The sequence below is a fragment of the Phocoena sinus genome, chromosome 20 (assembly GCF_008692025.1).
Source record: "Phocoena sinus isolate mPhoSin1 chromosome 20, mPhoSin1.pri, whole genome shotgun sequence".
In the NCBI taxonomy this organism is placed as follows: Eukaryota; Metazoa; Chordata; class Mammalia; order Artiodactyla; family Phocoenidae; genus Phocoena; species Phocoena sinus.
Window position 1 is genome coordinate 30,788,963 of NC_045782.1, and position 13,096 is coordinate 30,802,058.

Consider the following 13,096-nt stretch of genomic DNA (forward strand, 5'->3'; position numbering starts at 1 on the left):
GGGGTTGGTGAGGTCAGATCTTTTAAGCACATTGAGTCATCTCTTTCCTTACGATAGTCATAGTAAAAACCGTAACCAATAGAAAACCAAGAGAAAAGGTAATTTTGCCTAGATGTGAACCAGGGTGAAAGGCAGGAGTGATATTCTTAAAGTCTAGTGGAACTGGTGGCAGACTACCCTATGGGGTATTTGGCCACTAACCTTTACGCTTTCCTTGAACATGGCCTCAGTTGCCTTAACTCTAAAATATCAGCCACCAAATCCAATTATTAGAAGTTATACAACTAACTGCCACACTGAGAGGTCAGATTAACACTCCTACCTCATAACACGATGATAACAACAAGTTAGTCAGAATAGTTGAAAAGACTCACAAAAGACGGAATCATAATCAGAAGAGACTTCTAAAGTGAGGTAATGAGGTGGAGGGCATGGCAGGAAAGGGCCACTCTTATTTGCAGAAGCAACAAGAAGACAAAGAAAGTTCTATGGACAATGGACAGACGAGAAAACTATCAAGGTTCTTCCGAGCTCTACTGAACTCAGGAGGATTAGGAGAAAAACTGTTAGAGTAAGATGATGGAAGAAAAAAATTTTTTTTTATAACTGTATATTGGTTTTTAATTAATTAATTAATAATTTTATTTTTGGCTGCATTGGGTCTTAGTTGCTGCGCGTGGGCTTTCTCTAGTTGCGGCGAGCGGGAGCTACTCTTTGTTGTGGTGTGCGGGCTCCTCACTGCGGTGGCTTCTCTTGCTGCGGAGCACGGGCTCTAGGTGTGCGGGCTTCAGTAGTTGAAGCACGCAGGCTCAGTAGCTGTGGCTCGCGGGCTCTAGAGTGCAGGCTCAGTAGTTGTGGCGCACGGGCTTAGTTGCTCCACGGCATGTGGGATCTTCCTGGACCAGGGCTCGAACCCGTGTCCCCTGCATTGGCAGGTGGATTCTTAACCACTGCACCACCAGGGATGTCCAGGAAGAAAATTTTTAAAAGAAGGACCAAGGAAAGGCATTATCTCCTGCAATGTCAAGACAGCATAAATAAGAAAGTTCAATAATAAGTGGTTCACATATAGAAAAAAATCTCTGTGAGGCTGTTGGTAGTTCCTCTGCCATGTGGGGCAATCCTATCTTTCACCGCTTTGTAGAGGGAGGTGTACCCACCAAACTCAAGGGCACCTTTCTCTCCAAAAGGAAAATGACCAGGAATCTGCAGTACTGGGATAGTTTTGGTTTTTTTTTTTTTTTAAGGTAACCTCAAGATTTTACACTCTTCATAATAAAATGAAACATGAAGTTTAGAAATGGATCACTTGATTCTCTTATGTCCTTCCAGTTCAAGGAAAGGATAACCTAGTCTGCCTACTATAGCCTCTGCTTCTTGTCATAATGCTGCTCTCTGTGGACAGAGGATCCTTGCCCTTCTTGTACTGGGTCACATAGTGGGGTTGGTGCTTGCCACACTTCTTACAGGAAGTTCGCTGGGTTTTAGCAACGTTCGCCACACTCGGGGTAGCATGATCAGCTCGGAAAGCTGTGGTCTACTGTCATCGCCACTGTATCCACAGTACTTGCAAGAGCCCCCGAAATGGGGCAGTCATTCAAAACGTGGATGCTGAATGATGGAGATCTTTAGAAGCAATGAGAGGATCTGCAGAAGTCCTTAACGTGTTTTGTATTTTTTTAATAGCAGTAGCAAAATTAAAGAAGCAGGAGAAACAGGAGGCAGTAGTAGCAGCAGCAGTAGCTGTGGTCATCATGGCCTGAAGTGACAAGCTGGCAGTGCAGGTGAAATCTGGTCGTCTAGATGTGGCTCCCCAGAAATCTGTGGCTCAGGACCTTATCATCAGTAGAGATCTACGCCCCTTCAACCGGGCTCCCAGGAAACTCTGAACTACAAAAGAAGGTTTGAGCAAGGGTGGAAAACCAAGATCTTGAGTAACGGAAGGATTTATAGTCAAGTTTAGCAAGCGAGAAATGAAATGATGAGGTTAAGTACCTTATTAGTAATGCTCGGGTCAGGACCAGGTCAGGATGGGCCATGGCACAAGCTCCAGAAGCAGTCTGGATGGTGCAAGTCATTTTTAAACATGGCCTCAGTTTCCTGAACTCTAAAACAGCAGCCACCAAATCCAATTATTAAAAGGTCTACAAGAGCAAATCCAAGTGTAATCAAGGAAGGCAAAGGAACGGGGAGAGTTGAGAAACCTGTCTGTGGAAGGCAGATAAAAGAGAGGACTGCATTATTTTATCTCGTGATCCATGGGGAACTCTACGCCAGGAGCAGAATTTCTATTTCTAGAGCAGGTAGGGCTCTATCACACAGCTTGTCCAATGGTTCCCACTTTTCAGTCCACGCGGGTGGTGGTGATTATTTTTAATGTATTCCTCCTTCAATAAGTCATAAATAAGCTTACCTATTCAAATGACCACAATAAATGATGAGAAGTAGCACACTGACCCATAAACAGCAAAGACCCAGAAGGCAACACTTAAAACATAAACTGCCAAGAGCAACTTGATCGGGTTTCAAAAATCAGAGCGACCATGGCCCTAAAAAGTGGGTCTGAGAGCTCCAGTAATTGCAGCCTTCTGTCTGGAAGCATACAGTAAAAATAGCCACAGTAAGCACTCCTCCTGACCAATCAATAGACTCCTATTAACCTCCCGGCCAATTACAGGATGATTGGCTAAGCAAACAAAGAATTATTGGCTGTTTAGCTGGGACTTTATTCAGGCCTCCCTCTTCCCCTGTTTCTCATTCTGTTCCTCTCCTCCCCACCCCCTTTCCTGTGAGGAAAAAAACTTCTGCAAACACCTGATATTCATCTAAGTCTCTGCAGTTGTACAGTCTTGTTAAATTGTTACCACCTTTTCCACAAGCAGTTTTGGCAATTAACCTCATGGCCAGGGACTTCAAAGAAAACAACTGTTGAGTTTAACCTCTCTGAGCTACCATAGATTCTTTTATGATTTTTCCTGAAACACTTTCATCCAGAGAGGAAAAAATGCAGACTGATAAAATGAATGTTTATTTTAATATTTGGTTAATTAAGGAGACGAACGCCTCAGACATGCGCCATAAAGTGGTGTGCTCGCTTCTCAAAGTCTCCACAAAGCGAGGTTTTATTTTAATTTACATTCCCAACACATGTGTGCTTCTCTGCTTGTCCACAAATCCTACATTTGCTGGAATCCAAGGATTTGATACATTTGACCCTCTCTTGCCCCTGTTCACAAATCTCTCATATGTTTCTCCAAACTGTTTATAAGTTCAGAATGAAAAAGGCATGTAAAATTAATGCTAAGGACCAAAGTTGCCATTAAAAATCTATTTTCATTTTATATTTTTACCCTCATAGATACACGTTTTACATTAAAAGCAAGGCTAATCCCCAACTCTCAGGAGAATAAACTACTAGCAATAAAGATCAAAATATATGACTGAACAAGCAATACAATTCTTCTTGAGTAATCTTGTGGCCTAAGTGTTTCAATGCAATTTATGCTATGTAACCGGCTTTTTACAGCTGTATATAATAATAATCATGGGCCTGACCTTACCAGCTGAAGGCAGGTTTGGGAAGGTGTGTTAACTCCTTCAGGCCACAAAGTTCATATTAGAATTTTAACAAAAGTGATTGAATATTTAGTAGATCCTGAGAACTACAGATTTCTCCTCTGTCTCTGTCAAGGTCAGGCCTTGTAAAATTGCCACTAACATTTTTGCCACTCTGTGAAATGAAGAACTCTACAAACGGTTTAGAGTATTTGTGTAGCTCTTCTAGAAGTACAATGAGGTTGAAATAATAAATCTGCAGCAAAGGCAACAGAGCTTTTGTTTGATATTTATAGTCACCAATACCTTCTTGTTATAATTGACTCCCCTCAAGCCATACATAACTGTTCTCTGGAAGATGACCCTCTACGGTACAGTACTACGAGATGTGATAATTTTGTTAAGGGCCTGGCTTTAACCAAACAGCACTTTTCTGCCAAAACTATCTCCAGCTCCATCCCCACAAATCTAGGGGAGAAAGGAGAGAGCCCAGTAACACCGTAGTTTTTGGAGATAGGCCTGGGGGTAAAGCTCTACTTTTGCTACTTATTGGCTATACTGAAAGTGGCCAAATACACATAACTATCCCTATCTTGTAGGGATGTCGTGAGGATACAAGGGGGTTGAGTATATAATGCAAAAGTCACAAACTTTTATTTGGCCTGTACCGGTTTAAAAATCAGGAAATATCCATAAAAATGTGAATTTCCTGTCTCTCTTGACTAAATGGAAGGTCTGGCAACAGCAACATGGAACGGAGTAGCGACAGAACCTTAAATGCAGGTAATTTGCTATATATAGTTCCCCAGCTTAAACCTGGCCATCGGAGCATCTGAGTTTTTGAACCCTCCATGGATAGCTTAAAACAGAGTTTGGAACTGTGTTTGGCGCACAGTGTTTGGTACATAGTAAGTACTCAATAAAAGAACTACTACAACAAATAAAATCCGTTGACTCCAAAATGGAGAGAGGTTTCACAGGTATCAGCTAAACATTTTATGTGGCTCAGAATAATACATCAAGTTCTGGAAATAATTTTTTAAAACGTCCATGTATTTTGTTTTTATATATATATTTGGAAAGTTTTTTGAAAACAGCATATATATGTATATGTGCTGTCTTCAGACCTTCCAAATATCTCTACGATCTAAAGCTCCTATAGCACTTACTTTTTATCAAGCTTCTTCTGGAATTTAGCACATACGATTTTGTATTGGTATTTGCATCCCTAACCAACTTGTAAGCTCAAGTGTGTATTCCCAAAGCATTGTTGAGAACATAAAAATACCTCTAATTCAGGCAACTCAGGAAACCGCTAGTCTCAAACAAGGAAACAGGTGAGTGCTACTTCAGAAGAATACTTGCTGAGAGGTAGAAGTCTGTTAGATCTACGTTGATAAAAGAAACACCTGTAATTAGGAATGCTGTACACAGCTAACTGTATCAGCAGAAGTGTTTGAAAAGTTTTCGTTTCTTCAGTAAACTAATATTTAAGATACCAATTTGTATAACAAAATTTACTTCCAGATAGTTCAATTCCGCATCAGCGTACATTTTGAATTAGCGGGATCCAAATTAGGGACTTGATGGTGTTATCACCCTTTCACTGGGATCATGAGGATTACAAGGAAAAAAATTGAAGAACATAGTGGAAGAGCGAAGCCTAGAATTCAAATCTGCCTCTCTAGCGGCAGGATTCTCTCATTTTTACTTTAATTACAGTCCCACACTCAAAGCCAGGCAAACAACCTACCATTTTGATTAGGTTGTCTCAGACAGCTGGGGAGGGAGTGGGTAGAAATAGGCCTATGAGGTCAGTCATTATAAACAATCTGTGTTCAAAAGCAATTTTCAGACCGACCCAAACTGGTTCACAAGTACATAAGTGATCTTGTGCTACAAACAGTAACGCACCAGCTGCCTGTCTGGGGTAGACTGTGCAGAGAGGGATGAGTCCTCTGTAGAAGAGCTGAGGGGCTGCAGGGAAAAAGACAAAAATATGTCTCTACCAAGAAGAAGATAAAAGGCAACCTCAAATTTCAGGAGCATCTTAGCAGCAGCCAGGGAAGGTTTGGCCGTTTCTGCAAACAAGTGGCCTGGGTTGAAATTGGTGAAGGAAGAAAAAAAATGAAATCTGTCATGAACATGAAGTTCAGATCAAACCTAAAACTTCCTCTGTCCACTCTCGTTAAGAGGACTTCCCTATTCAGCAGAACTCTCCAGAGAGCCAAGTGATTTCTGGTCATTCTCACGGCGATAGTTCGCCTTTTCTTCCTTTTTAATTTTTATATTCTTTGTCAACTTGAGTCAAAGGGGGAGGGATATTTTTGCTGAACATTTAAGAACGATTTTAAGAAGGAACGTTAAATGACACGAGGCTCTGGTGCTATGCTGTACAGTTCAATGAACTCCCGCGCAGATCAGCAAGATGGTTGGAAATGCCTCTCTCCGTCTGTTTTTCATCTCCAAAGTCTGTGTACTCAGTAGAGTGTGAAGAGAGCCTCTCTTTTCTTCAGAACATTCTCCCAACGGTCCTGCCCCCACCCCCACTCCCTCTCCGAAGCCCCTGCAGCAGAGAACAGGAACTAGAGCAAATGCTTTTGTGAATTAAGAGATCTTGTGAGCGTAAATTTGGTCAGGCTGCTCCTTTCTGCAGGCCAGACCCCGCTGCTGCCCCAGGATGTGAACTGTCAGTTTGCATAGCTGGTGATGAGTTGCAGAACCATCAGCAAAGGTGAAGACGGCAGAAACAAGAAAGATTCAAGACTGGTGGAAATCATTTCACAAGGAAAATTTCAGCCATCAGTGGGAGGAAGCTTTGAAAAATGCTGCCATTTCCGAGTCAGAATGAAGGAAAAATTAAATTACTGCCGGTGAGGCGAGCCAAAGTTGCATCTCCCTCCAGGGAGAGTTCTGATAATGGTAAACATTTGACAGCTGGCCTGGAGTTGTTATCTTGTTCTAACAGTTGTTATGGTCTAAATGAATATTTCTGATAAGGAAAGAGAAAGAAAAATTTAAACACTTTTATATTTTTTCTGTTTTAAACCTTAGGGGGTAAGCCAAACAAGTTTAGAGCCACCGAGAACGTACTCCAAATGCTGGAATGATCCTGGCCTGGAAATCTCACCAGTATCATTATTTCCATTCATCTAGATGATGTAATTCTTTGATGTAAATCAACTTACTAAGAAATTATCTTTAACCTTTAGCTTCCTCCGCCACTCAAAAACCATTCCAATTGTTGACTTGAAGTCAAGAAAATAAAGCGTTAATAAAAGCAAATGTAAAAGTCCAAGAACGGAAGCTCAAGACCATGCAGAGAAATGCTGTATTGTTACAGAATCGACTTTTTAGCTACTGAGGATCAACCATCAGAAAATTTTAATCTCTCACAGATTTTATTATTTTATGAAAGCTATTGGGCCAAATATTTCAGAAAGGTAACAGAAATAAAGCAGCCAAAAGAAAGAATTTTAAACTTAAAAAGGACTGTTTACTGGGTGTCTGGGTGTTTTGCATCACCAGGAGATGCAGAGTGCCTGGAGGGATATTTCATTATAAAACACTTGCTCAATTCCTATATATAGCATAAGAAAACAAGTCTGAGTTATTGTCTGAAATGTTCCAGGTCTTCACAGGCACTGGATCTATCACGGTATCTAGACATGAGCGCAGAAGGCTCGGAGGAGATGGGAAGCAGTCCGGCTACCTTATATGGATCTGCTGATAGTTGTGTCCTCAGAGAAAGCATTGAAGTCCTGAGAATACTATAACCCTCTCCATCTACGTTAAAAAAGAATATCTACACTCCTAAATTTATTCTGCCTCTGACATGCTACCAGACGGGAGTTTACCCCGGGTCAAGAAAAGAGGGACCATGGCAAAAAGCAAGGAGAAGGAAGGAATCAGAACACTGTCCTCCTCTGGAATGAACAGAAACGTCGAAGTTATTTTCAGCAAATTTTATAAAATTTGTACTTTATTTGCCTAAAGTATAACTGGCGTGAAGTCTGGGAAATTTAGTATAATATTTAGCATTCAGAAACAAATTCTTTGAGCATCTGCTTGGCGCTACAAATTGAGCATTTGGTCTCCCATCTTCACACGCCAAGGGAATCAGCCCACCTAATCTGTAGGTATCCTATATTTCTGTCGCTTGTATACTCAGAATGCATTTTTGCAAACATCATGCCCTAACCAAAGGAAACCTTTACCCAAAGTCTTTCCCTATTTTTCTTTAAAAAACAAAACCAGAAAAATCTACCTTGATTCTTGTATTTGTGGGAAGTAAGAGTTTCATTATTTTTTTCCCCAGGGACCCTGCCCTGCCTTAGTAGGAAAGTATATAAATCGATATTAAAGTATGGTATTTTGAGAATGTTTCAAAGTAAGGTCAAACTGGTGTTAAAAACCTTACTAGTGAAGGCTAAAATAACAGTCTGGCTGAACAGTCTTAAGTGCAGCTGACTCCAATTACTAAGTACATCCTAGCGATTTTTTTTTTTTACTAACAAGAACAATGCAAGCAAGTCTTTGAGTTCAAAAATAATGTCAAAGAGAAGTTACTCATAAGAGAAATTAGATGAATTATCCCAACACTGCAGCCATATAGGCAGCTGACAGTTAGCTTCAGCACTGGAAAAGTTGAGTCCTTTCTTTAACAAATATTCAGAAAAAAGAGAGGAAGGAGATTCTAAGAGGGAATAAACGCGAGGAAAAAATGCTTCTCTCGACTAAAACATCCAAGAGACTTTTGGATAAGAAAACATATACATAATCTAACCACTACAAAATCATGAAAACAGGGCTTTCAAATTAAATTTCTAAAACACTTTATTATGAAGGATTTTGAACATACACCAAAATAGAAAAATATAATAAAACCCAAGCATCCTTCACACAACCCAACAACCATCAAGCCATGGTCAATCCTGCCCCATCCACATCCACCTCTCTCCTCCTGTATTATTTTGAGGCAAATTCCAGATGTCATCAAATCAGACACAGTACATGAAAAAGCAGAGACCCTTCAAGTACACTATTCCACAGTGACGGCCTCTTTCGGCCTTCACGTCCACCCAAAAATCATTTTTTTCTGATGATAAACTTCTCCCCTTCCCCATAGGTCGTTGTTACTAGTACTAACTACCCAGGGCACTACCTGAATCTAGTTTGTTTTTTGTTTTAGCCATGTGGCATGCGGGATCTTAGTCCCCTGACCGGGGATTGAATCCCTGCCCCCTTCAATGGAAGCACGGAGTCCTAACCACTGGACCGCCAGGGATTTCCCTACATGAATCTAGATAAACCTAGCATGTCTCAGATACACAGGACTTTTGTTTGACATGAGGGCTGATGACCTCCATATACCCTTCCATTCTTAAAAGTCTATGACTCCTCTATGCAAACAGACATTTTGGACCAGTGTTCCTCCATTACCAAAACTGGGGTCACATCATCTGGCACCAAGGAAGACACTCTACAGTGGTCAAGGAAGTACAGTGGTGAAGACATCAGCTTCAGTCATACAGACCTGGTTTTAAATTTGGCTCTGCCAATTACTAACTTTGTATCCTTGGGCAAGTTCCCTGTCTCCTCATCTGTAAATTTGGAATAATAATTCCCTCATAGAATTGTTGAGAAGATTAAATGAAATAATACGTGTAGAGTGCTTAGCCAAGAATAATAAATAATAAATGGTAGCTTACTTTTAAGAATTAAGCAAGAGAATCTTACATGTGATAAATACCAATAAAGAGAGGAGGTTATGTATAAGGTGGAAAGGAGGAAGTGAAGGAAGAAATGGGGGTAAAAATATTCCATTTTTGTAAATCACAACCCTCAACAAACTTCTTTTAAGAACTTAAGTATTTCAGTATAATTGTTTAATGGGAATTTTCAATAAGCTCATAATCTAAAACAAAGGTGCTTCAACCTGTTTATAACTGTCGATCCTTAAAAAATCTGATGTCACATACACAAATGTAAGGAGCCTTGGTTGAAGAATGTAATATTAGGGCTTCCCTGGTGGCGCAGTGGTTGGGAGTCTGCCTGCCGATGCAGGGACCACGGGTTCGTGCCCCGGTCCGGGAAGATCCCACATGCCGCGGAGCGGCTGGGCCCGTGAGCCATGGCCGCTGAGCCTGCGCGTCCGGAGCCTGTGCTCCGCAACGGGAGAGGCCACAACAGTGAGAGGCCCGCGTACCGCAAAAAAAAAAAAAAAAAAAAAAAGAATGTAATATTAATATGTTACATATAATTATATAATTAATTATATTAGTATTAATATATCGGGGTAAGGACTCAGGATAGAGGATGAATGCTTGCTGCCTTATCTAAATGAACCAGCCCAGTGCATCTGTACAGGTGAGCCACAGCAAAGCCAAAAAGTGACAGTACTGATAATGGAAAGTAGCAGTGGCGGCAATGGTCTCTCACTTGGCTTCAGCCTGCACCATTTCAGTATTATACTTTTGAAAAAAATCACTCAGATGAACAAAGGGCATGGGGAGGCATGCTTTTCGTTCACTTAACATTCGCCAGGACACTTGCAGATTGGGACAAAATGTATCTTAAATCATGCACTACCAAATTACTACATTACAATCTGTAATGTGCCCAATGTCACACAGTCATTTAATAAGGAAAAGAATGGACATCCACATTTTATGTAAGAACAGTCTACCTACTTATTAATTAAAAAATCACAAACTAGAAGCTTTTTGCTGACTTTATAATGAGAGTATTCTTTTCTTTCTCTCTCTCTATTTTGCATTCCAAAGTTGTACCAAAGTTATCCTAAGATGGCCAAATGCCAGAGCACTATTTCTTGGGATCGAGGGGCGGGGGTGGAGAGGAAAGATTAGCCACCCTTTTCTCCGAATTTTATTTTATTTATTTTTATACAGCAGGTTCTTATTATTTATCTATTTTTAAATTTTTTATTTATTTACTTTTGGCTGCGTGGGGTCTTTGTTGCTGTGCGCGGGCTTTCTCTAGTTGGCGGCGAGCAGGGGCTACTCTTTGTTGTGGTGCTCGGGCTTCTCATTGCAGTGGCTTCTCCTGTTGCAGAGCACAGGCTCTAGGCGTGCGGGCTTCAGTAGTTGTGGCACGTGGGCTCAGTAGTTGTGTCTCGAGGGCTCTAGAGCGCAGGCTCAGTAGTTGTGGTGCACGGGTTTAGTTGCTCTGAGGCATGTGGGATCTTCCTGGACCAGGGCTCGAACCCATGTCCCCTGCATTGGCAGGTGGATTCTTAACCACTGTGCCACCAGGGAAGTCCTAGTTACCTATTTTATACATATTAGTGTATATATGTCAATCCCTATCTCCCAATTCATCCCACCACCACCACTACCACCCCCTACTGCCCCACTTTCCCTCCTTGGTGTCCATACATTTGTTCTCTACATCTGTGTCTCTATTTCTGCCTTTCAAACCAGTTCATGTGTACCATTTTCCTAGATTCCACATATATGTGTTATGTGGCTTTACAAATCAAGCCTCTCTTGGTGTGATTACCAGGTAAATGGCTGACTGTGATAACCACTTAACAAGGTTACTTTTCTTTAGTCTTTACCACACCTATTCAATCCTGCTGCTAGGACAGTCTTCCTAAACAGATCACTCATCACCTCAAACACTTTTCATCCCTTGTTCTCTATTCCAACTCTTCTACCAGCACTTTCCTTTCACTGTCTGGTCATAACCTCCCTAGACAGCTGAAGCTCCCAAACTTCCCTGCACATATCCCCTCCTATATATTCAAAGCAGACTCCAGGTTGTCCTCAAATTATTCAGTATGTGTCTGACTTGGTGCCTTTGCTTCTTGCCAATAGGAGTCCATTTCTTGAATCTTTGCCTATCAAAATTCTACCTATTTCTCAAATTTTAGCTCAAATGGCTTTTTTTTTTTTTTTCCCCACACAACTGTCTCTCATCGCCCCAGTTAGAACTCATCTTTCCCTTATTTGTACTCTAAGAGGACTTGATTGGTCTTGTACTATGGTCACTAGAGTTTGATTTTTATCCCCTGAATTCCAAGTTTCTAAGGGTCAGGGAGCATACCCTTTTCATTTTTTGTACCCCTTAGAGCATGGAGCACAGTGACTTTTAATCACACTGAACTGTGCTGCATATTTGATATCTAGGAAACCATCAGTAATAACATTTACATCTTTTCTGATAAGCAGTCCACACAAGGAATTCTTTGAGGGAAATTTCTTAACTGGCTCACCAACTCCTGGACTTTATGGTTTCTGCTGCAAAGCCCCCACTGAGCCCATCTGATATACGCACAGTACACAGAAAGAGCAGCCAATTCTCTCCTGACAGAGTGAGTAAGAAACTGAAGAAGGAAGACACATGTGTAGGAGGAAATACCAAAACCACAAATATGGAAACAGTGTTTGTGAACCTCTTTCAGCCAGATCACAGACATCTTTAATTTCATCACACTTCCTTAAAAGGAGCAAGTCGGGAAATGGGGAAGGGAAAAAAATATCTTTATGCTTTTTTTGTTCTTTTAAAGTCTTCCAAATTTTTAGATTAGGTCATCTGTAACTCTAAGGAGAATAATGTATAATCTTTGAGAATGCACCTTACGTTTCTTGACCTTTTGGCTAAGATCAAGTGAAGAATGCACCTAGACTTCAGAATTTCAACCACTAGCAATTAATACAAGGTACATGCTAGGGCAAAATAAACATAAATAAAAAAATTAACAGGAACTCTTGTTGGTTATCCATTTTAAATGTAGCATGAAATGCACATACTATTACTTTTAAAATATAACCACGGAACTTCCCTGGTGGCGCTGTGGCTAAGAATCCACCTGCCAATGCAGGGGACATGGGTTTGAGTCTGGGAAGATCCCACATGCTGCGGAGCAATTAAGCCTGTGTGCCACAACTACTGAGCCTGTGTGCCACAACTACCAAGCCTGTGTGCCACAACTACTGAGCCTGCACACCACAACTACTGAAGCCCTCATGCCTAGAGCCTGTGCTCCGCAACACGAGAAGCCACTGCAACGAGAAGCCCGTGCACTGCAACGAAGATTAGCCCCCACTCGCCACAACGAGAGAGAGCCCACGCACAGCAACGAAGACCCAACGCAGCCAAAAATAAATAAAATAAAATATAACTACCCTCGGGGAAAATCTAAGAGTTAGTACTACAAACACACATATGCCAAAGCACACGTGCAGGCCCCAGTCCTTCCAACACCACAGACCCCTTTCTGTCCCCACCTCCCAGTTATATTTCTAAAATGGCACTTGGGATTGACATATACACAGTGCTATATTTAAAATAGACAACTATGGGACTTCCCTGGCAGTCCAGTGGTTAAGACTTCACCTTCCAATGCAGGGGGTGCAGGTTTGATCCCTGGTTGGGGAGCTAAGATCCCACATGCCTTGTGGCCAAAAAACCAAAACAAAACAGAAGCAATATTGTAACAAATAAAGACTTAAAAAATGGTCCACATCAAAAAAGAAATAGTAATACAAATAAAAAAAATAACATAGATAACCATCAG

At 41.1% G+C, this 13,096-nt stretch overlaps 1 protein-coding gene across 7 annotated transcripts in view; it reads right to left on the bottom strand.

The window, feature by feature from the left end:
* Positions 1-13,096, bottom strand: part of BCAS3 (BCAS3 microtubule associated cell migration factor) — a 578,866-nt gene that overhangs the window by 204,227 nt on the left and 361,543 nt on the right. Inside the window, exon 24 of one of the 7 annotated variants that reach the window (XM_032616306.1) lies at positions 899-1,015. The exons of the other annotated variants lie outside the window; for them this stretch is intronic. Coding sequence (XP_032472197.1) covers positions 984-1,015 — 32 coding nt within the window. The 3' untranslated portion in view covers positions 899-983. Of the gene's footprint in view, positions 1-898; positions 1,016-13,096 lie in introns of those variants that run through there. 7 annotated transcript variants of the gene reach the window in all.